The sequence below is a fragment of the Acipenser ruthenus genome, unplaced genomic scaffold, assembly GCF_902713425.1.
Source record: "Acipenser ruthenus unplaced genomic scaffold, fAciRut3.2 maternal haplotype, whole genome shotgun sequence".
In the NCBI taxonomy this organism is placed as follows: Eukaryota; Metazoa; Chordata; class Actinopteri; order Acipenseriformes; family Acipenseridae; genus Acipenser; species Acipenser ruthenus.
In genome coordinates, this window is record NW_026708803.1 from 1 (window position 1) to 20,365 (window position 20,365).

Sequence of the window (20,365 nt, forward strand, 5' to 3'; positions counted from 1 at the left end):
GTGGCCGATTTCCATCCCCCTATAGAATTAACCAATGTTCATTCATGAAGTTGAATGAAACCTGCTCAATGTTACTTTTTACTCCTGAACAAATGGCTACGTACATATATGCGCACACCTCTATACATTCTAGCCTTTTCTTACTAGCCCTTCACCTGGTAAATGGTAATTGTCAAGTTATGACTGACGATGAATCTGACAAACTGTAGTTGTGCTAAACACGTTTCGGAATAAAACTGAAGCCAACATTAAATCCTGTACCACAGCTCAACGATTGTTCTGATTTGCTGAATAAAAAGGCAAGTTCAACCAAGAAACCCCATATGAAGTTGAAAAGAGGGAGCATGAAGGGTGCTCGATATGATCCAACTGTAGCTCCACAGTAGTTCACAAATAGTAAAAAAAAAAAAACATACCTGTGCATTTGTGTAGTTAAATGTTAATTTACTGGATACAACTGCATTTTCACCCAAGTGATTGCAGTGACGTAGTACATGTTTATACTCGGGGGGGGGGGGGGGGTCTTTTTATAAGCAATAATGGACACTAGTCTTTTTTCTTTTTTTTCTTTGCACGATCACGTCCTAAAAGCCCACTTCAGTATGGTCGTGTTCACAATATCCTGGTCATTTAAAGGGTTAACTAGAAGTTGCAGAGCCATATGGCTGGCCTTTAGTCTACTAGTAATTTTGTCATTTCTTCCATGTCTGTTGGTAAGTTAGGCTTTGAATGTGTTGTATAGCACATTGGATTTCAAGTAAATCAAAGTTGAGGAGTGTTCCCCACTGTAATCGCTTGGTGTCAGTGACAATGTTCTTGTGGCTACCCTTTAACTTTCCAGAATAAAAACTATGTCTTGACTATAATCTACACAACTGCAACTGGGATAAGAGGGATGGTGCAAATGACTTGTCCAGCAGTAGAGACAACAACCCATACTACTAGGACTACAACTATTGGAAAGCCAGGGACTACTGGGAAACCTACAAAACCAACTCTCCCTCCCACTCCTGTCTGCAAAGCCTCCAGCATGACTGTAGCCCTGCCCTCTGGGTCACTACAAGTTTTCACTACAAGTTTTGTTATTGAGTGAGTTTGAATTTGGCTCAAACATTTTTGGAGGGACCTGATTAGTCTTGGTGGTTCATGTCCATCTGGTTTCTTTGTAGATCTGTCCAACGAATGGGTAGATATCGGTGCTGCTCCCAGTTACTGCAACTACAGTTTGGTGCAGGGAAGAGGCGGCAGGAACTTCTTTACAGCCCCCTACAGGGCTTGTGATGTCCGGATACAGGTAGGAATACATTGTATGGTAATCCTCCCTTTGATCTGTAGACAAAAGCATTGTTAATCTTCACTTGTATTTGAAGGCAGAAAATGGAATTAATTTAGTGGAAGTGGTTTAGTACCCAACTACATAATCTTGATGTGCCAATTCCACAATGTACAGCTGTGACCGATCTCCATCCCCCTATAGAATTAACCAATGTTCATTCATGAAGTTGAATGAAACCTGCTCAATGTTACTTTCACTCCTGAACAAATGGCCACATACATATATGCGCACACCTCTATACATTCTAGCCTTTTCTTACTAGCCCTTCACCTGGTAAATGGTAATTCAGTCACATTATGACTGACCATGAATCTGACAAACTGTAGGATGTGCTAAACACATTTCAGAATAAAACTGAAGCCTACGTTAAATCCTGTACCACAGCTCGCAATGAATGTTCTGATTTGCTGAATAAAAAGGCAAGTTCAACCAAGAAACCCCATATGAAGTTGAAAAGAGGTAGTATGAAGGGTAATTCAATTTTGATCCAACTGTAGCTCCACAGTAGTCCACAAATAGTAAAACAAACATACCTGTACATTGTGTAGTCAAATGATCGCTGGATGTGAATGCTTGTTTCTGAACGGTATTTGCGTGTAATATGAAACCCAGGAGGCTGAAACTTTATGCAAGACACAACCGTTTTGGGGCCGCTCCTTGAGTTCAAGCCCTAGGCACATGCCAGTTTGACGATGCCTTAATCCGGCCCTGATTACATGATTTATCTATTGCGTAAAAGTTTACTTGCTAAATTTGCCAGGAGCCCCGGCGCTTATTTCGAGACTCTGTGTTTTATTCTGCAAGATCACGAACATCTGCAAATACTTCAGATGCAATCATGAAAAAGCTGCCTGCACACATTTATAGAAATGACAAATTGCAACATTCCTGCAACGCCATTAAAATGTTGTAATAACAGAATGTATTGTGGTAATAAAACAGTAAAATCCACTATCCAACCCTCTGAATTGGAACACAACCATGTAAGGTAGGCCTGCAGCACAAATGTACGGCACATTAACTTTACTGATATTAAACGCTAAATTGGTAAACATTTCTTGTTCATTATTTCAGTATTCATAACCTGGCATTTAAGAAATCTGGTATTTATTGACCATATTTCCCAGCAGACCTGGCGCTTATTGGAGACGTGCAATTATTTGAAGTTTGCAGTTTTACTATGTATATATTCTCCTTCCTAATTCTGGATAATTGGTAACGCAAAAGGATTGCTAGCTATTTGCCAGCACCCGTTCAACGATACCAACAGTTTGTGTTCCAGCACATTTCTTTTATAACAAATGGGAGGGGGGGGGAACCAAGTGGAAACAAAACCTAGCTCCCTTTGAGCCCTACTATCTTGAAGGGCTGAGCATTTTTCAAAACTATTTAAATCTCAATCTGGAACCGTAAACCCAGTCCAAAATATGCAATTCAAAACCATTCCTCACTACAGTAGTCAATTATCTGATCTTTAAATGACAGTAAATACCTGTAATGCATATTGTGAACATGGCTGCTGCTAAAATGGCTGAGATTTAGCTGCCAAATTTACTGTCGGACTGAGGCAAATGCCAGGTCAGGAATTTGGACCACCCAAACCTTAGATGGAGCATTGTGTGCTTTTTAAATTGTTGCAGTTAAGCAAATTAAATGATGGGACGGTTTTATCTTGTCAGGAAGGGCTGGAGATCCTGTATTTGAGCAGCCAAGAACTTTTCAATTGCGTGTTCTTCCAATTCCTTAACAGAGTATAGAAACACTACTGAATGTGAAGTTTTTTAATGATTCCTGAAGTTGTGTAATTTGGTAGTTGTACTGAGATTGTATTTGATTTTCAAAGTTTGGTATGTTATGTGAATTGCAGTAGGGACCTGTCGACTCCCCTTTATTTACTGGGAGTCTTCCTTTAGGCCCTTCTCCTTGGTAATTTCTCACTAACGTTTAACTTCTCACAATGCATTTTGATACGTTCACGGTCTCTGGTACCTTTTACAATTTAATGTGTGCAATGCTAAAGAGATGTTTTAAAATAAAGCGGGGAAGCATGGATATGGGTGGGATTTAGATTTGGAGTAACATTTTTAAACATTTACTGTAACAACACTAAACTCGGCTTTTGAGGCAAGATGGTTGCCAGCTATGGAAGCCTCCCAGAGTTGAGAAGCAGGTGAGATGTACACTGTCGTGGAATGAAGTCCTTCCAGTCTTCAACTTGTTGTGTCCCTTCACTTTCAGAATGGAAACTACATGTTGACCTTGCTTTACATAACTGCTGATGATGAACGAGGGTACTTGGACATTAGATGTCCCACCACTGGTGGGGAGCCAACAGAGACTACTAGCCCCTCTGGTGGGGAACTGACCGGAACCACTGGTGGAGAAATGACAACTATTTGGAAACCTACAGTGCCAACTCTCCCTGACACTGCTCTCTGCAGAGCCTCCAGCATGACTGTAGAACTGCCCTCTGAGTTGCTTCAAGTTCTAGTATTGAGTGAGTTTGAATTTGGCCCAAATACTTTTGGGAGGGATCTGATCTGTCTTTGTAGATAATGGAACTATTTTTTTTTTTTTTTATAGGTCCATCCAATGAATGGGTAGATATTGGTGATGCTCCCAGTTACTGCAACTACAGTTTGGTGCAGGGAAGAGGCGGCAGGAACTTCTTTACAACCCCCTACAGGGCTTGTGATGTCCGGATACAGGTAGGAATCGTACATTGTATGCTAATCTGGAGTTTGAGCTTGACTACTACAACCTACATAAAACTATTCTCTTTCTCTGATTTGCTGACTAATACCCCTTCACTAGCACATCTGACCCGTGAGTGCTCGGTATGGGTACAGGTGGTTCTCCACTGGCTATTTGTGAAGTTGGGCAAGCACCAAGCTGCACAGAATCTGTTTCGGCACCCCAAACAAACTAGAGAACTATCCTTAAATGAGATCTCTTTGGCAAATTTATATTACCCCCCCCCCCCCTTTCAATAGAACTAATTTAACCAAGTCAATTATAATCTGCAATTGTTTTTAGACCTTCCTAGATATTTACAAAATCTAGCAGTACAGCTGTACTGTTCTATTTAATACCATTTTGTGCAAATCTTTTGGCATATTTAGTAACTTCCGCTGCGTGTGATGTCGGTAGCTCTGCAATGGAAAAACAAGCATAACGTCCTTCCACTTTCAACTAGTTCTGTTCCTTCACTTTCAGGATGGAAGCTACATCTTAACATTACTCTACATTACCACTGCTAAGGGAGGCTACGTGCACATGACTTGTCCAATAAAAACCACTACTAGGGAGCCAACCAAGACTACTAGAACCAGCAGGAAGACCACCAGGACAACCAGCAGGAAGACCACCAGCGGGAAGACCAGAACCAGCAGGAAGACAACCAGGACAACCATTGGGGAGCCAACGAAGACCACCAGGACAACCAGCAGGAAGACCACCAGCGGGAGGACAAGGACAACCAGCAGGAAGACCAGCAGTGGGAAGACCACCAGGACAACTATTGGGGAGCCAACAAAGACCACCAGGACAACCAGCAGGAAGACCACCAGGACAACCAGCAGGAAGACCACCAGCGGGAGGACAAGGACAACCAGCAGGAAGACCACCAGCAGGAGGACAAGGACAACCAGCAGGAAGACCACCAGCAGGAAGACCACCAGGACAACCATTGGGGAGCCAACGAAGACTACCAGAACCACCAGTGGGAGGACAAGGACAACCAGCAGGAAGCCAACCAGCGGGAGGACAAGGACAACCAGCAGGAAGACCAGCAGTGGGAAGACCACCAGGACAACTATTGGGGAGCCAACGAAGACTACCAGGACCACCAGAACCATTGGGGAGCCAACGAAGACCACCAGGACAACCAGCAGGAAGACCACCAGGACAACCAGCGGGAAGCCAACCAGTGGGAGGACAAGGACAACCAGCAGGAAGACCACCAGGACAACCAGCAGGAAGCCAACCATTGGGGAGCCAACCAAGACTACCAGAACAACCAGCAGGAAGCCAACCAGCGGGAGGACAAGGACAACCAGAACCACCATTGGGGAGCTGACCAAAACCACAACTATTTGGAAACCTACAATGCCAACTTTCCCTGACACTGCTTTCTGCAGAGCCTCCAGCATGACTGTAGAACTGCCCTCGGAGTTGCTTCAAGTTCTAGTATTGAGTGAGTTTGAATTTGGCCCAAATACTTTTGGGAGGGAACAGATCTGTCTTTCTAGATAATGGAACTATTTTTTTTTTTTATAGGTCCATCCAATGAATGGGTAGATATCGGTGATGCTCCCAGTTACTGCAACTACAGTTTGGTGCGGGGAGGAGGCAGCAGGAACTTCTTTACAACCCCCTACAGGGCTTGTGATGTCCAGATACAGGTAGGAATCGTACATTGTACGCTAATCTGGAGTTTGAGCTCTAATACTACAACCTACATAAAACTATTGTTTTTCTCTGATTTGCTGACTAATACCCCTTCACTAGCACATCTGACCCGTGAGTGCTCGGTATGGGTACAGGTGGTTCTCCACTGGCTATTTTGTGAAGTTGAGCAAGCACCAAGCTGCACAGAATCTGTTTCGGCACCCCAAACAAACTAGAGAACTATCCTTAAATGAGATCTCTTTGGCAAATTTATATTACCCCCCACCCCCCTTTCAATAGAACTAATTTAACCAAGTCAATTATAATCTGCAATTGTTTTTAGACCTTCCTAGATATTTACAAAATCTAGCGGTACAGCTGTACTGTTCTATTTAATACCGTTTTGTGCAAATCTTTTGGCATTTAGTGACTTCCACTGCGTGTGATGTCGGTAGCTCTGCAATGGAAAAATCTAAGCATAACGTCCTTCCACTTTCAAGTAGTTCTGTTCCTTCACTTTCAGGATGGAAGCTACATCTTAACCTTACTCTACATTACCACTGCTAACGGAGGCTACGTGCACATGAGATGTCCAATTCCCACCAGTGGGAAGACTACCAAGACCACCATTGGGGCGCTGACCAGGACAACCAGAACCACCAGCGGGAGCTTGACCATAACCAGAACCACCATTGGGGAGCCAACCAGAACCACCAGCGGGAAGACTACCAAGGCCCCTACAAATGTGGTCTGCACAGCTTCCAATATGGTGGTGGAGCTTCCCAACGAACCTTTAAGACTGGTTAAGGTTCTAGGTGAGTTAGGCTTGTTTAATTTGAGGGGCTTCGTGTGACACTAATGGAGACTGGTAATTCCCTTTTTTCTTTGTAGATAAATCCAACCAGTGGGTAGCTGTCGTTGATGCTCCCAAGTACTGCAACTACACCTTGTCTCGGGAAAGGGGAAGGAACTTCTTCATAACCCCCTACACGGCCTGTGATGTCAGGATACTGGTAATCATTTTTGTCCAAGCTCGCCTAACTACTCAACACCATACTGTATGCTCTCTCCTAACCAATAAACTTCTGTGTTTTTTGTTATTGAAGCTTCATATACTGAGCATCAAATATTTAGGTAAAATTCACTAGATGTGATCTGTTTTGAGCAGGTGCAGTGACTTTTTTTTTGTGCTGATTCACTATTGACTTCACGAAGATGCTGCAAAATGATCTGTCAATCTTGGGCAGGTGTTGTGACTCTTGGTCTCCCCAGATCGTGGACAGTGTCTGGTTCTACCGTCCTCGCCAGGTTTGAAATTGCCGGCTGTGAGCACCCAAGACAGTGAGCCACAGTACACTGCCCTAGTCCAGCCTCCAACATGCCGATTGCACAAAGGCACTGCTCTCTTGACCAACGTGGCATATTGTTTGTTTCTTCTGCAATTTCTTCTCTTATTCAAGCTTGCAACAGCTGAAATCGCTCCATATCCCGTGTCCAATAAACTGTCACTAAGTGCATATGCTTAAGTCTGTCACTGAAGCATGTCATGGTCAAGAATAATGATGATTCAAGAAACCATAAACATTTTGTCAATGTCCATTTTATATATTTTTTGAAAATGTGTACTAATAGTGAAGTTTCTTTTGATGCTCGGTATACAAAGTTTAGGCAATGGTATGATTGGGCCAACTTGCTCTGCTTTCCTCTCCTATTAAATGAAGTAAGTTCATGTTCATATTTCCATCTTGTATGACCATTGAAATCAATTTGGTATTACATATTTTCTTTGTTCTAGAATAACAACTATGTTTTGAAAATATGGTATCTGACAACTGGTGGCAAAAAAGGGTATGTGGTGATGGAATGCCCCACCAGTGCTGGAGAACCCACAAAAGCCCCAACAACTACGACCACTACATGGGAGCAAACCAAACCGACAAGGATCACTGGAATTGCTACGAAGACAACCATGAGAACCACTAGTGGGGAGCCAACTGTGGTCTGCACAGCCTCTAGTATGGTGGTGGAGCTGTCCAGGGAACCTCTGGTACTAGTAGAGCTTCTAGGTGAGTTGGGTGTTTTGCTTCTATGTGGATGAACTTAAGGGCACTAGGGAATTTTATGCACTCTTCTCTTGTAGCTGAATCCAGCGAGTGGGTAGCTGTCATTGATGCTCCTGAGGATTGCAACTACACCTTGATTCGGAGCAGAGAAAGGAACCTCTTCAAAACCCCCTACACAGCATGTGATGTCAAGATTCTGGTAATCCATTTAACCAAATAAGCGACTTCTGTTCAAACTTGGACTGTAAATGCACAGCTGTAAAGGTGTTTTCTGCTAGGTAGTGGTCTAATACCATTGGGGGGGGATGGGTAGAGAATGAACCCAAAGTAGTGCTCACAAAACAGATGGGGGAGGGGGGGTGCTGGTCTTGGATTTCCTAATGTTGTATGAAGTACTCAAGACCCTCATTGGGGATTAGCTGGTTCCAGTTTCTGCTTGTGATTTTACTTTCCTTTTACCCTAAACCTTTTTTTATATGCAAATTGAATTCTAGAATGAGAACTACTTCTTGGCCTTGCGCTATACAACAATTGATGGTAAAGTAGGGCATGTACAGATGAAATGTCCAACCAGTGCAGGAGAACCAACAAAAGCACCTGCAACTACACACACGACCAGGAAATCAACAAGGACCCCCCCAGCACCAGATGTGGTGTGCAACTCCTCCGGCATGATGGTGGAGCTGCCCAAGGACTCTCTGGACCTAGTGGAGCTTCTAGGCGAGTTGGAGTTTTGGTAGACCCCTGCAAATGTGTCCATGGCAGTCGGTATCTTGTGGTAACTTTTTTCTTTCTTTGTAGATTATTCCAACAAATGGGTAGTTGTCAACAAGGCTCCTGTGTACTGCAACTACACCTTGCTGCAGGGAAGTGGAAGGACCCTTTTCATAACCCCCTACAAAGCCTGTGATGTCAGGATACTGGTAATCATGGGGAGGGAGGTGTGGGATTTTAAAACAGACCTGAACAATGGTATGTGTTATATATAAATTTGTAGAATTCACTTATTTGCATATTGGTTAATTGCATGAAGCTGCATGGTCCATTGTATGTTGCTTTTTTATTTGGGTAATTTACATAATAAACAATGGACAGACCTAAGCTTTGACATGTAATCATTTTGAACCCTGTTTTAGGGCTGCTTAGCCCAAGGTTCTATCGAAGATAGTTTTGGTTTGGAGAAATAGCGCACAGGCAGATGGGTAACCTGCCATTTCTTGACCAAACTCCTTCTCCAGGAAATATGATTAAACCAAATCCATAGAAATTTGAAGTGACGTCTGGTATTTGGACATGGCATAATGCACCTTGGTGGCAGTATTGTTTTGAACCAAAGCGCAGCTCCATCCTGAAACTTCAACACACTGCAGGCTTGGGATGTAAACTGATTTGTTTTGAGTCTAGTCCAGGGAAGTGTTGTCCCACTAAAATGGGACATCAAATTGAAGGCATTGTTGCAAAACACTGGCCTAGTAGATTTTCTGGTCTTTGCTTCAAAGCATGTCACTTCTGACACCTGCTGACATGACCAAAATGTGTCTGGACTACTACCCCAAGCCTGCAGTTTGCTTGTTTCCTGGTTATACATTTTGAAGCCAACTTCCTCCTTGTTCTAGAATGAGAACTACATCTTGACCCTCCGCTATACAACTTCTGGGCAACAAGTTTATGTTCACATGAAATGCCCAACCAGTGCTGCAGCACCCACAAAAACACCTTCCTCTACAACCACTGCTAGAAAACCAACAATACCCACTGTCTGCAAAGCCTCCGTCATGACAATAGAGCTGCCTGAAGGACCAATTGAACAAGTAGCCCTGATAGGTAAGCTGTGCCTTGGCCCAGATAACTTCCCTCCCAAATTGCTGGGCAATGAGGATAACCCTGGAAACCCAATCTCATGGCAATCTTGCCTCTTGCAGATAAATCCAACACTCTGGTAACTGTCAAAGATGATACCAGGAAGTGTGGATACAGCTTGGTGCATGGGAGAGGAAAGAACATCTTCACAACCCCTTACACGGCCTGTGATGTGAAGATGCTGGTAAGTATTTAGCTTTCTGTACTGTTTCTTTTAAAATTCCTATGCATGTAAATATCCTCACTTGTTCTCTCCCCTCCCTTAATTCTCTTCCAGAATGGGAATTATATGCTGACTCTAGCATATGTAACCCTTGCTGGGAGAAGGGTACTGGTGCAGATGAAATGTCCAACCAGTGCAGCTTTACCAACAGGGTCGCCGCTCCCTCCCATTGGGGTTTCTGTGTTCTGCAGTGATACTTGCATGACAGTGGAACTTCCTGGGGGACTGCTACAAGATATCCAGTTAATGGGTGAGTTGGCTTGGTACACAGTAATTTGGGTGCTGTAAAACAGAAAGCATGCTCTAAATGTGGCATCTATTGTAGATGAATCCAACAACTTGGTAGCTGTTACCAGTGCTCCCAAGACTTGTGGCTACAGTTTGGTGAGGGGGAACGGCAAGAACATCTTGACCGCTCCTTACAAGGCCTGCAATGTTAAGATACTGGTAAGCAGAGGGCAATTGCAGCTGTATTCCCCATCTGTATTGGTGATCAAAATACTGTCAACGAGCAACTCTTTCCACTTCTTCTAGAACAACGTCTACATCCTGAGAGTCCTTTACACAACTCTTACTGGGGAGCGAGGAGATATACAGGCCAAGTGTCCTGTTCCTGGTCTAGTACCACGTGAGGGTAAGTGTTTATTCACTGGACACTTCATAATGCAGGAGTGCTCAAGTCTGGTGCTGCTTCTCTGCCAAATGCTGTTGCTGCATCGTGTTGCTTTTACTCGATATACAATGTGCGTTAGTTGAGGACTTCCCTACCTGAGATGGTAAAACCTAAACTACAGGGTCTTCCCTATACAACCTGAAACATTTACATTTACTGTTTTGCAGGGTGCAAGATACCAAGAAGTCAGCAGGTTGCTTGTGGTCCACCTAATGCTGATCCACAACTCTGTGTGGCCAATGGCTGTTGTGTGGATGCAACAACTTCCCAGTGTTACTATCCTTTGGATGGTATGGCTTGGTTTTGCTCTGATATAGCACTGCTCATCTCCTAAGAATCCAGATTAACTGAATAGCTTGTATAGGAAAACTTGTGGAGTATTTGGGGAGGGCGAGGAGCTTTATAATTGACCTGGTCCTTCAGGGAAACTGACTTTCACAAGGTTTCACTATTTGCATTCGAGTATATTCTTTGCTTTTCAGCGTGCACTGCAGATGGCCATTTTGTATTCTCCATATACCGCACCTCAACCAAGCCAGAAATCGATCCTGGCAGTCTAGTAATTGCAGGAAACCGATCATGTGCCCCAGTCATCTGCACGCCAGACTTTGCCATCTTCAAACTTCCTGTGACTGGCTGTGGGACACATGTCTTTGTAAGTTCACTCCTCTGGGGTTTGCAATTTTGTCACTACTTTACCACAAAGGTTAGTACTAGGACTTTAGGCTACAGTCCTTATTTATAGCTGTGTTTAAGGGGTGGTGGGAGGGTGCTAATCTAATGCATTACTGCTAGTTTTGGGCTGGCCCAGTTGATTGACAATCCTCCTTCAGTGTTCTCACCCGCAAGCTTTTGGGTTTGTTTGTGTTTTCTTTTCTGTAGACGGTGGCAGAGACTACAATCTATCTTGCTGAAGTTCAAGGCTTGGTTCGGGGGAACCAGCAGGTGTATGGACAAATTACCAGAGATGGCCCTTTTCGGTAATTCTTTTACACAAGCTGGGAACAGGCAGCCAGTTACCCCTCTTGCTGAAAGAAACCTATTTTGCAGCATACTTTTGCTGGTTGTAATGGGTGGGTTGGGCCCCCATGATCGGAGTAAAAGCCCTCCATGGTTTTGTCACTGAATGGAACATCTGTGCCAACTGGTAACTAAATTGATTCTTTATCTTCACTGTCTCCTCTGCACTGCAGTTTATATGTGGAATGTCGCTATTCTAAAGGAAGTTTGGCCAGCACTGGTTACTTGGTGGTGAACCCACCGCCTCCATCAGCAGCCTTGGCTTTTGGCTCGCTAGGGGTTCGGTTAAGGATTGCCACAGGTAATTGAACATGTCTAACCTTTTTTTTTTTTTTTTTTCACTGTATTAATAAGAACATGGTGTATTTGATGAAGGTAATGGCTTTCAATATAACTTCTCCCATTTGGTCTTGTGGAGCTGTAGCTCTATGTTGGGCATCATGTCCCATAATGACTGCTAGATTTGACTGGCTGAAGTCTCCTTTCAATGGCTGGTGTATTCAGAGCGATGTACTTGGTGTCTGGTTATTCTAAACACTTGTCTCTTGCAGACACCAGCTACACCAGCTTCTACCCACAGTCCCATCTGCCCCTGAGCTTCTTGCTTGGCAGCAAGGTGTATCTGGAAGTGCAGCTTGTAAACCCTCCTGACCCCAATGTAGTTCTGCTGGTCCACTACTGCATCGCCTATCCCCAGTCCTCTCAAGCTGCCTGGGTGATCCTCTATGAAGGGTGAGTATCCTGTATCATTGACGGTGTTCAAATATCCTGCTGTCTCAATTTGTCTGGACAAAGCAACATGCCGGATATGACCAGTGACCAAATTGCTGACCTTTCCTTCGGAGATCAACCCTTCATACCCTTACCCACTCAATGGCTGTATCAGCACCTACTTGTATTTGCGCTGTTTTTTGTGTAGGATTAGTGTGTTCAGCAACAGGTTAAGGGAGTGGCTCAGATTATCCAATACTATTGGCTGCAAACACTTGAAGTAAATCTGTGCATGCTATTTAGATTGCCGCAGCTGCTAGTGTGGCAATATGGCTGCCATGCACGTCAAGCCTCCTAGTTGGCAGCTGTCTGACTCCCTTCTGAATTTCTACCCCACAGTTGTCCAAACATCCTGGATTACAGCAGTGCTGCTGGCCTCCATGTGAAATACAATAACATGCCTGTATCCAAGCACACTCGACGCTTTGAAATACAAAGCTTCCAGTTCCTGGACTACAAGACCAAGCAGCATTTGGATGAGGAAGTGAGTCTCTTATAGTGGTCCAATCGTATACTCAAGCTTGCCTCCAAATGCCTAGTCAGAAATGGTATTTTAGACAAATGCAGATCTACAGCTGCTCTAGCTCCATTTACTTTCTTTTCAGATCTATTTTATGTGTTCAACTGAAGTCTGTTCTCCTGAACGCCGTGTTTGTAATGAAGGATGCTTTGATGGGAGAGGTATGTTCCTGAAAAGCACTACCTGGACCCACAGTTTCCGAGGATGTTAGTCCTTTTGTAGTTTGGTTATTTTTAGGTCAAGCCTTCCATTTTATTGCATGAAGTCTTCCATCTTGCTCTTGAGACTTCCCCTGAAGTATTTGTTTGGTTTAAGTTCTGCTCCCCTGGTTAACAAGTTTTGGGCAATAGTTATACCACTTGATAATGTTCCAGATAACTCTCTCCTTCCACAGATATGCCTGTTCCAGTAGATCTTGGTGTGGGAGGGCGCTGTGCACGAAAGCCCTGTCCTGGGAAATCAAACGTAGTCAAGCGAGCTGCTTCTGGTCATACCGGCCTCATCGCTGTCGGTGTAGAAACCTTTATTTTGGATGAGAATGTGCCCCATGAACAAACGGGTAAGTGATTGAGATCATGTTTATTAAAGCAGGACTGTCCTTTTGATGTCTTCTCTTAAGATGGAGGTTGCTCTAATTTTGGCTTGGGCTGAAGCTTCATTTGTTCCTCACTTGATCACCAAAATGCTTTGCCAGTAACTATTTTCTTCTTCTTGCAGAGAAGCACTGGACTCGCTTCCATGGTTTCCTGGGGCTGCTTGGTTTGGTGGTCTCGGTATCTCTTCTAATGCTCTTCCTCAAAAAAATGGGTTGTCTTGCAAATTGTCATGTCCCAGAGAAGCAGTCTCTAACTTGAATAAACCTTGATCTTGAAATTGTTTCCTCCTTGTGGGTTATTTCCCCTGCCAACTAAATTAAACTACTTCCCCCAAATATTTGTGGGGGGCACAATAAGTCAAGTAGGAACTGCCTTTTACCGTACACTAGCAGATTTGCTTTTTGTTTTCAGTGAGGTTTGTGTTTTAATGCCCTGATGTAATGGCTGCATTGTTTTTAAAGTACTCGAGACCACTTCAGCTGGTGCCACTAAGGGAGTTGATACATTGCCACTTGCTGGAACACCAGAAACATTGACTTGCTGTGTACTTCACTAGTGCCATAAGGGTTCGCTACTTGTCTGTTTATCCAAATATTAAATTACTTGGTCCAACACTTGAAATGTATTGCTTCTGGAATGGTGTAGCAGCCATGACAAAGGGCCAATAAACTGCTGTGAAGTAGGCAAGTGTAGCCCTTCTTTTTAAAAGGGCAGTCATGCCATCTTGACACTGCCTACAATTCCCTGAATGTTTGTTTGGTGCTGGACAATTGTAACTAGAGCGGCTGCTACTTCTATGCTGTCAGGGCTTTGAATTGAGGGCAGACAGAAGTCATCCGATGACTCGGTCATATCGCAGGACTAGTTTTTTACATAAGCAACATATTTGCATGCCAATGTTTGGAAGTGTAGGGTTTTTTTTTTTTTGGGGGGGGGGGGTGTGGAATTGATATATACAATAAAAAAATGATTGTGTGGTCATGTTCAGCGGGAATACACGTGGCACTAGTGTTTGTCATCTGTCTTCGCTGTCTCTGAAATTCATACAGAACAATGACATGACACTCTTACTACTTCATATACCAGTCTTCCACAAGTACTAAAGTTATTCCAGTAAAAAGCCTAACAAAACAAGATGATGCCATCCACTAATGTGGTACACTTCAGCATGTGACACCAAATGGCTTGGAGGGAGGTAGCGCTTACATTATGGAGTGTGAGTTGATTGACTTCTCTACAAAAAATGACAGGAATGTGGAGCCTGGCGCTATTTGGACACAGGCTGTAAAGAACAGACATTTTGGATGCATACTATTTTTTTTTTTTGTTTGGTTTTTTTGTTTTATAAAGGTTTTGATATATCCTAGTTCAGGCCCCTGGGTCACAGATGTGGTCATGTAACTCATATTTCTTAATGGGGGGGGGGGGGGTTCTACAGACAGAAAAAACAAGGACAAAAATATATATAATTGGATTGAAGTATGTGCTATGTTACATTGTATGATGGGGACTGCAACATTTACACGAAGGTTAGCAGTTGGCCAGGCCTCCCATGGAAATCTCAAATTCTCTCGTCTTGCTTTCTTTTGATATATTCCTAATCAGATGTGTGTATTCCCACAGTTCCAGTAGTCTCTGGTGAATACTTCACCTTCAGGTTTGCATTACTGGTACAAGTTATTTATTTAATGATCCTTTCATACCAGTAAAAGTACACACAACAAAATAAGGGATTACGTTGACTAGATAATGCAGTGGATGCACTAAAAATATACAGTACACAATCAATAGAATACATTCTGAATTATATTGGTCGACATGGCTGTGGATCTAATCTACTGCCGCGGTTTTGAAAAATATATATAAAAAAAAAAACCTCAGGCAATTGGCCTTAATCAAAACTGTTGTAAATAAATGCTTTAAAAAAAACAAAAACAAAAACAGTAAACTGTTCATAAAGGATTAAGAACTGCATGTGTGATTTATGTAATCAAAATGGTCTTTAACACTCCTTAACAAAACATTTGTTAAAACAAGTTTTGTCAATAGACATTTTGCAGTGCACTGCAGATGGTTTTAGGGTTTTTTTACAGTGGCTGTATTTGTGTATTCTCACTTTTCAATATGCTGTTCAACAATAAAAAGATAAAAATGATATATAAGCCTCTACTTGAAATAATACACTTCTTGCATTTTTTCTGTTGCTGGAGAAGGTATAGTAAATAGGATGGATTGTGTTTGTCTGCTTGGTGCAGGCAGCATGCTATGCTGTCTCACTCCTCATGGGAAAGCAGATGAGCAAATTAAAGAGATAGAGGGACATCATTGACTGAAAGTGTTAATAACCGGCACCATCTGGAATTACTTCATTCAGAACCGAGTGGCAAAGAATTCACTATAGCTCTCCTTAATAATAGTCTCTTGTAGGAAACTGTAATGATGCAATCGGAGCTAAGACACGATTACCTTAACTATGTATTCATCTGTGTCTCTTGGATCCGTTTACAGAAAATGTCTCCAAGTATGCATTGTATAAGTGATCACTCTAACAAGGCAAAACAAGTTACAAGAGATATAGAATGTATTTCTATGTAATAGTAAATGTAATATACTCATTAATCCTGTCTTAAAATGTAATTAACTCAAATTTGCTATATTTATGGCTCAAATGTATTCCTCCTGCTTTGGAAAAAGTAGTAAAGGTTAATGCAGACCCAGGCTGCATGTTCACAAACACAGACTCAGTCTACAGTTTGTTTGAACTCTTTCAGCAGTTGAAACCATTAACTGAACCCAACAGATGTACAAGTTTCAGACCGTTACATCATTTGCATACTGTTGAAATATTGTGGTACTTTTATAAAGCTATTTGCATACTCTGTTGTAAAGGCATAGGTAAATTAAAGCTAGCTCCTTTTTTTGTTTTAACTAATGGTTTATTCTTAGAAATGTTTCTTTTCACACAAATAGAAAAAGTGTTACTCAAAAAAAAAGTATGTGGAAAACACATGATGCAAAACCTGCAACTACATATTGAAAACAGTTTTCAGGAAGATGAAGTTATTTACTTATCTGTAGCACTTGTAATAAGAAACTGTTGGAAAACAATAAACCTGTCACATATGACCCCTTGGTTAACGAGTGCTACCGCCTCGCCACTCTGCGGCTGCCACGTCGTTTCCCTTCCGGGTCAATGCGTTCTTGCAAAGGAGTCTCGCCTTCATCCAGACTGCCCGACATCCCGACCCTAGGAAAAAACTGTCAGAGCAGCCCGTCCAAAGAACTCTGTTCTCGCTGCTTGGCGCCCTCACAGGTTGGGAGGGAGATTTGCAACCAAGAATCATTGTATTTCTGTCACAAGGACTTAACTTACAGGTTGGGGCAAAGCACACATTTAAAACATATATGTGCTAGTGGTCTGGAACTGGAACTGGAACACGGCCATTCATCCTGGACTTTGGCAAAGTTTACAGTAAACCATGTGCTTGTCAGTTAACTCTATCACACTCTGTCTTAATGGTTTGAGATCCGGCAATTGGAGTGTCGTGACACATGTTTTAGTTAATCACTAGTTTATAGAGCATAATTAGTTCTTAATATTCCCCATGGCCTGTTCAATTATAAAACTGTAGTTAAGAAACATCTTAAATTGACTTTAGTTAATACAGGTGTATTCATACCTCTAAAAACTGTGAATTAGGTTTGAGAATGTTGAGTCTTTTGCTCGGTTTCATTCAGCTCCAAGTCACATTTGGTCTTTAACACGACTGTGAAGGAGAGCAGGACTGTGCCACTGTTGCGGTATGAGGTTTAAAATAGATTAACTTTGGCCCTCCAATTAATAAATCTCACTTGTTATTCTTTACCACCAATCCCTGACCCACAACAACTTTGGGAACATTTGGAACAAACTGTAAAACCTTAAGACAGTGTAATCCTTTCCTCTTGTATATTATTTCACACACAGAGCTGACAGCAGCTGGTTGCAGATAGATACACTTTATTCCCCCATGGCTAATAGAAGACTGTAGGGAGTGAGTCTAAACCCACATCTGCTGAATATCTTAGTAAGTCAAATCACTGTTAAAGTTACCCATTTAATGAGCCAACAAATCACCATCCTGAAAACAGGTATCCACACAGCATCCACCCTTTCTTTAAAGGATTGAATTACAGCAGGGGATATGGAGGCAGTGCCCTCCCCCACCCCAACTCTTACAGTGACGGCATACGTAGCATTTCATACTGAAAAATAGGAGGCTGTGTGGTCCAGTGGTTAAAGAAAAGGGCTTGTAACCAGGAGGTCCCTGGTTCAAAGCCCACCTCAGCCACTGACTCATTGTGTGACCCTGAGCAAGTCACTTAACCTCCTTGTGCTCCATCTTTCGGGTGAGATGTAATTGTAAGTGACTCTGCAGCTGATGCATAGTTCACACACCCTGGGCTCTGTAAGTCGCCTTGGATAAAGGCGTCTGCTAAATAAACAAACAAATAATAATTTAGCATTGGATTACACCTGTGAGGAAGCGGCGGGAAACTGAGAAAAGTATATTTTCCCCGTCAAATCAGACCAAATTTAGTGTAGTTCTACTATTGTCAGGCAGGGTAATAACAGACAATTGCTTGTTGTATTTCTAAAAGTACAGGGTCAGTTTGCAGTGGGTATTTGTAGTAAACTTAACAGAGACGTACAGGATTCCAATTGCGAGACAAATGCCTTGTGGTGATGAAAAGCATTTGTGCTACACAATGCTGGTGTCTGTCCAACCAGTGTACAGCACTTCAAAAAGACTCAGTTACTGAACCTGGAACCTCGACATCAAGCAAGGATAGTACTTTCACTAGGAAAATAGGTGTCCAGCAGAGGGCGTCAGAGAACTAAATAAAAATATGTTGGCCACAGCAATTATAATGATAAGATGCAATGTAATTTTACTAAGCAACCTGGACTCTACCACTCCAAGTGGAAATTAATTTCTGAATAACTGAATTTTTTTTTTATTCTTTTTTCAATATTTCCCACTCTGACACCAAGTGTGACAGGGTAGCATCACGGCCCAAGTTGTTATTAACAGGAAGAGAGACTCAGAAGGAAGAAGTTGCAGGTTAAGCACTAATGCACACGATTATTTACAGGTGCAGTAGCCAAAACAAAAGGTTTACAGTTCCACTTTCTCTCTGAAGAAACTCGTGGTCAGAGTATACAAGATTGGGTTGAGGGCACTGTTGATTGGGAGTATGAATATCACCACCCATGAAGATATTGTTCCTGAATGAATAAAACAAAAAAAAAACCCAGGAAATAGGATAATGAGACCTGAGTACAGTTTCATTAAGACTTCAATTTTCCAATATAAGGATATAGGCTATATATAGTAATTATCCAAGCCTACAGTTGGACATTTAAAAAATTAGCAAGATAACTTAGTTAATGTACTTCATCAATGAATTCTTTTAAATGTGAAAGTGGAGAATGTACAGTAAGATAAAAGTGGCACTTTACCAAGGTCATTTTTGATTATATGCAAAGTAACCAGCAGCTCTCATGCAATTTGCACATCCGCAAGTTCATATCAGAAATAACTGGACTGAAAAATGGCAGCAGGTGCTCTGGACTGATGAGTCAAAATTTGAAATATTTGGCTGTAGCAGAAGGCAGTTTGTTCGCCGAAGGGCTGGAGAGCGGTACACGAATGAGTGTCTAGAGGCAACAGTGAAATATGGTGGAGGTTCCTTGCAAGTTTGGGGCTGCATTTCTGCAAATGGAGTTGGGGATTTGGTCAGAATTAATGGTCTCCTCAATGCTGAGAAGTACAGGCAGATACTCATCCATCATGCAATACCATCAGGGAGGCATCAGATTGGCCCCAAATTTATTCTGCAGCATGACAACGACCCCAAACATACAGCGAAAGTCATTAAGAACTATCATCAGCGTAAAGAAGAACAAGGAGTCCTGGAAGTGATGGTATGGCCCCCACAGAGCCCTGATCTCAACATCATTGAGTCTGTCTGGAATTACATGAAGAGAGAGAAGCAACTGAGGCTGCCTAAATCCACAGAAGAACTGTGGTTAGTTCTCCAAGATGTTTGTGCAAGTGTACCTAGAAGAATTGATGCTGTTTTGAAGGCAAAGGGTGGTCACACCAAATATTGATTTGATATATAGATAGATTTTTCTTCTGTTCACTCACTTTGCATTTTGTTAATTGATAAATATAAACTATTAACATGTCTATTTTTGAAAGCATTCTTACTTTACAGCATTTTTTCACACCTGCCTAAAACTTTTGCACAGCACTGTGTGTGTGTGTGTGTGTGTGTGTGTGTGTGTGTGTGTGTGTGTGTGTATATATATATATATATATATATATATATATATATATGTGTGTGTGTGTGTGTGTGTGTGTGTGTGTGTGTGTGTGTGTGTGTGTGTGTGTGTCCGTGCGTGCGTGCTTGCATGTGTGTGTGTGTGAACATTAATATATGTTTTAATAAAGAAAACACTAGAGCACATCCTTAGCTGCTGACGATACCGCTGGCCCTCTGGCAAATTCATCTTATTCATCACTTTTGAGACATTGACAGTCTTGTCAATGAAAACCCAGTGCGTAAAACATCCCCTTATTATGTTTTGTCTTTCACTGTACTACATATTCTACCACTGACAGAATGTGTTTTAAAGTTATCGATGATCTATTACAACATCTCATGGATTCAGTGGGTACGAGGCATAGCCCCGACACCTCTTCAGCTAGTTAAAAATGCCATAAAGTGTTTTGCTCGCAAATGCGTTTTCTTAAACCAGGGACATTTAATTACTTTACGATTTCAGCTACGTGCCACAAAGATGACACTGGCTGCGAAAGAAGGACCACGACTCTATTGTGTGTGTGTGTGTGTGTGTTTTTTTT

At 42.3% G+C, this 20,365-nt stretch overlaps 1 protein-coding gene across 1 annotated transcript; it reads left to right on the plus strand.

The window, feature by feature from the left end:
- The first annotated feature begins 1,073 nt into the window (after window positions 1–1,073).
- On the plus strand, window positions 1,074–13,728 carry LOC117405300 (uncharacterized). The gene is made up of 26 exons (XM_059021810.1): window positions 1,074–1,089; window positions 1,170–1,294; window positions 3,575–3,833; window positions 3,920–4,044; window positions 4,553–5,531; window positions 5,615–5,739; window positions 6,249–6,540; window positions 6,617–6,738; window positions 7,521–7,791; window positions 7,866–7,987; window positions 8,283–8,508; window positions 8,590–8,711; window positions 9,405–9,612; window positions 9,711–9,832; window positions 9,926–10,121; window positions 10,197–10,318; window positions 10,406–10,505; window positions 10,712–10,834; window positions 11,027–11,199; window positions 11,427–11,524; window positions 11,738–11,865; window positions 12,116–12,296; window positions 12,675–12,819; window positions 12,941–13,016; window positions 13,250–13,414; window positions 13,573–13,728. The coding sequence occupies exons 3-26, from the start codon at window positions 3,587–3,589 to the stop codon at window positions 13,707–13,709; spliced, it is 4,605 nt and encodes a 1,534-aa protein (XP_058877793.1). The 5' UTR covers window positions 1,074–1,089; window positions 1,170–1,294; window positions 3,575–3,586; the 3' UTR covers window positions 13,710–13,728.
- The last annotated feature ends 6,637 nt before the right edge of the window (window positions 13,729–20,365 follow it).

Coding starts and splice junctions, on each gene's coding strand:
- LOC117405300 (XM_059021810.1), top strand. CDS start 3,587: ATGTTGACCTTGCTTTACATAACTGCTGATGATGAACGAGGGTACTTG. Junction 6,739..7,520: donor CCTGTGATGTCAGGATACTG/GTAATCATTTTT, acceptor TCTTTGTTCTAG/AATAACAACTATGTTTTGAA. Junction 8,712..9,404: donor CCTGTGATGTCAGGATACTG/GTAATCATGGGG, acceptor TCCTTGTTCTAG/AATGAGAACTACATCTTGAC.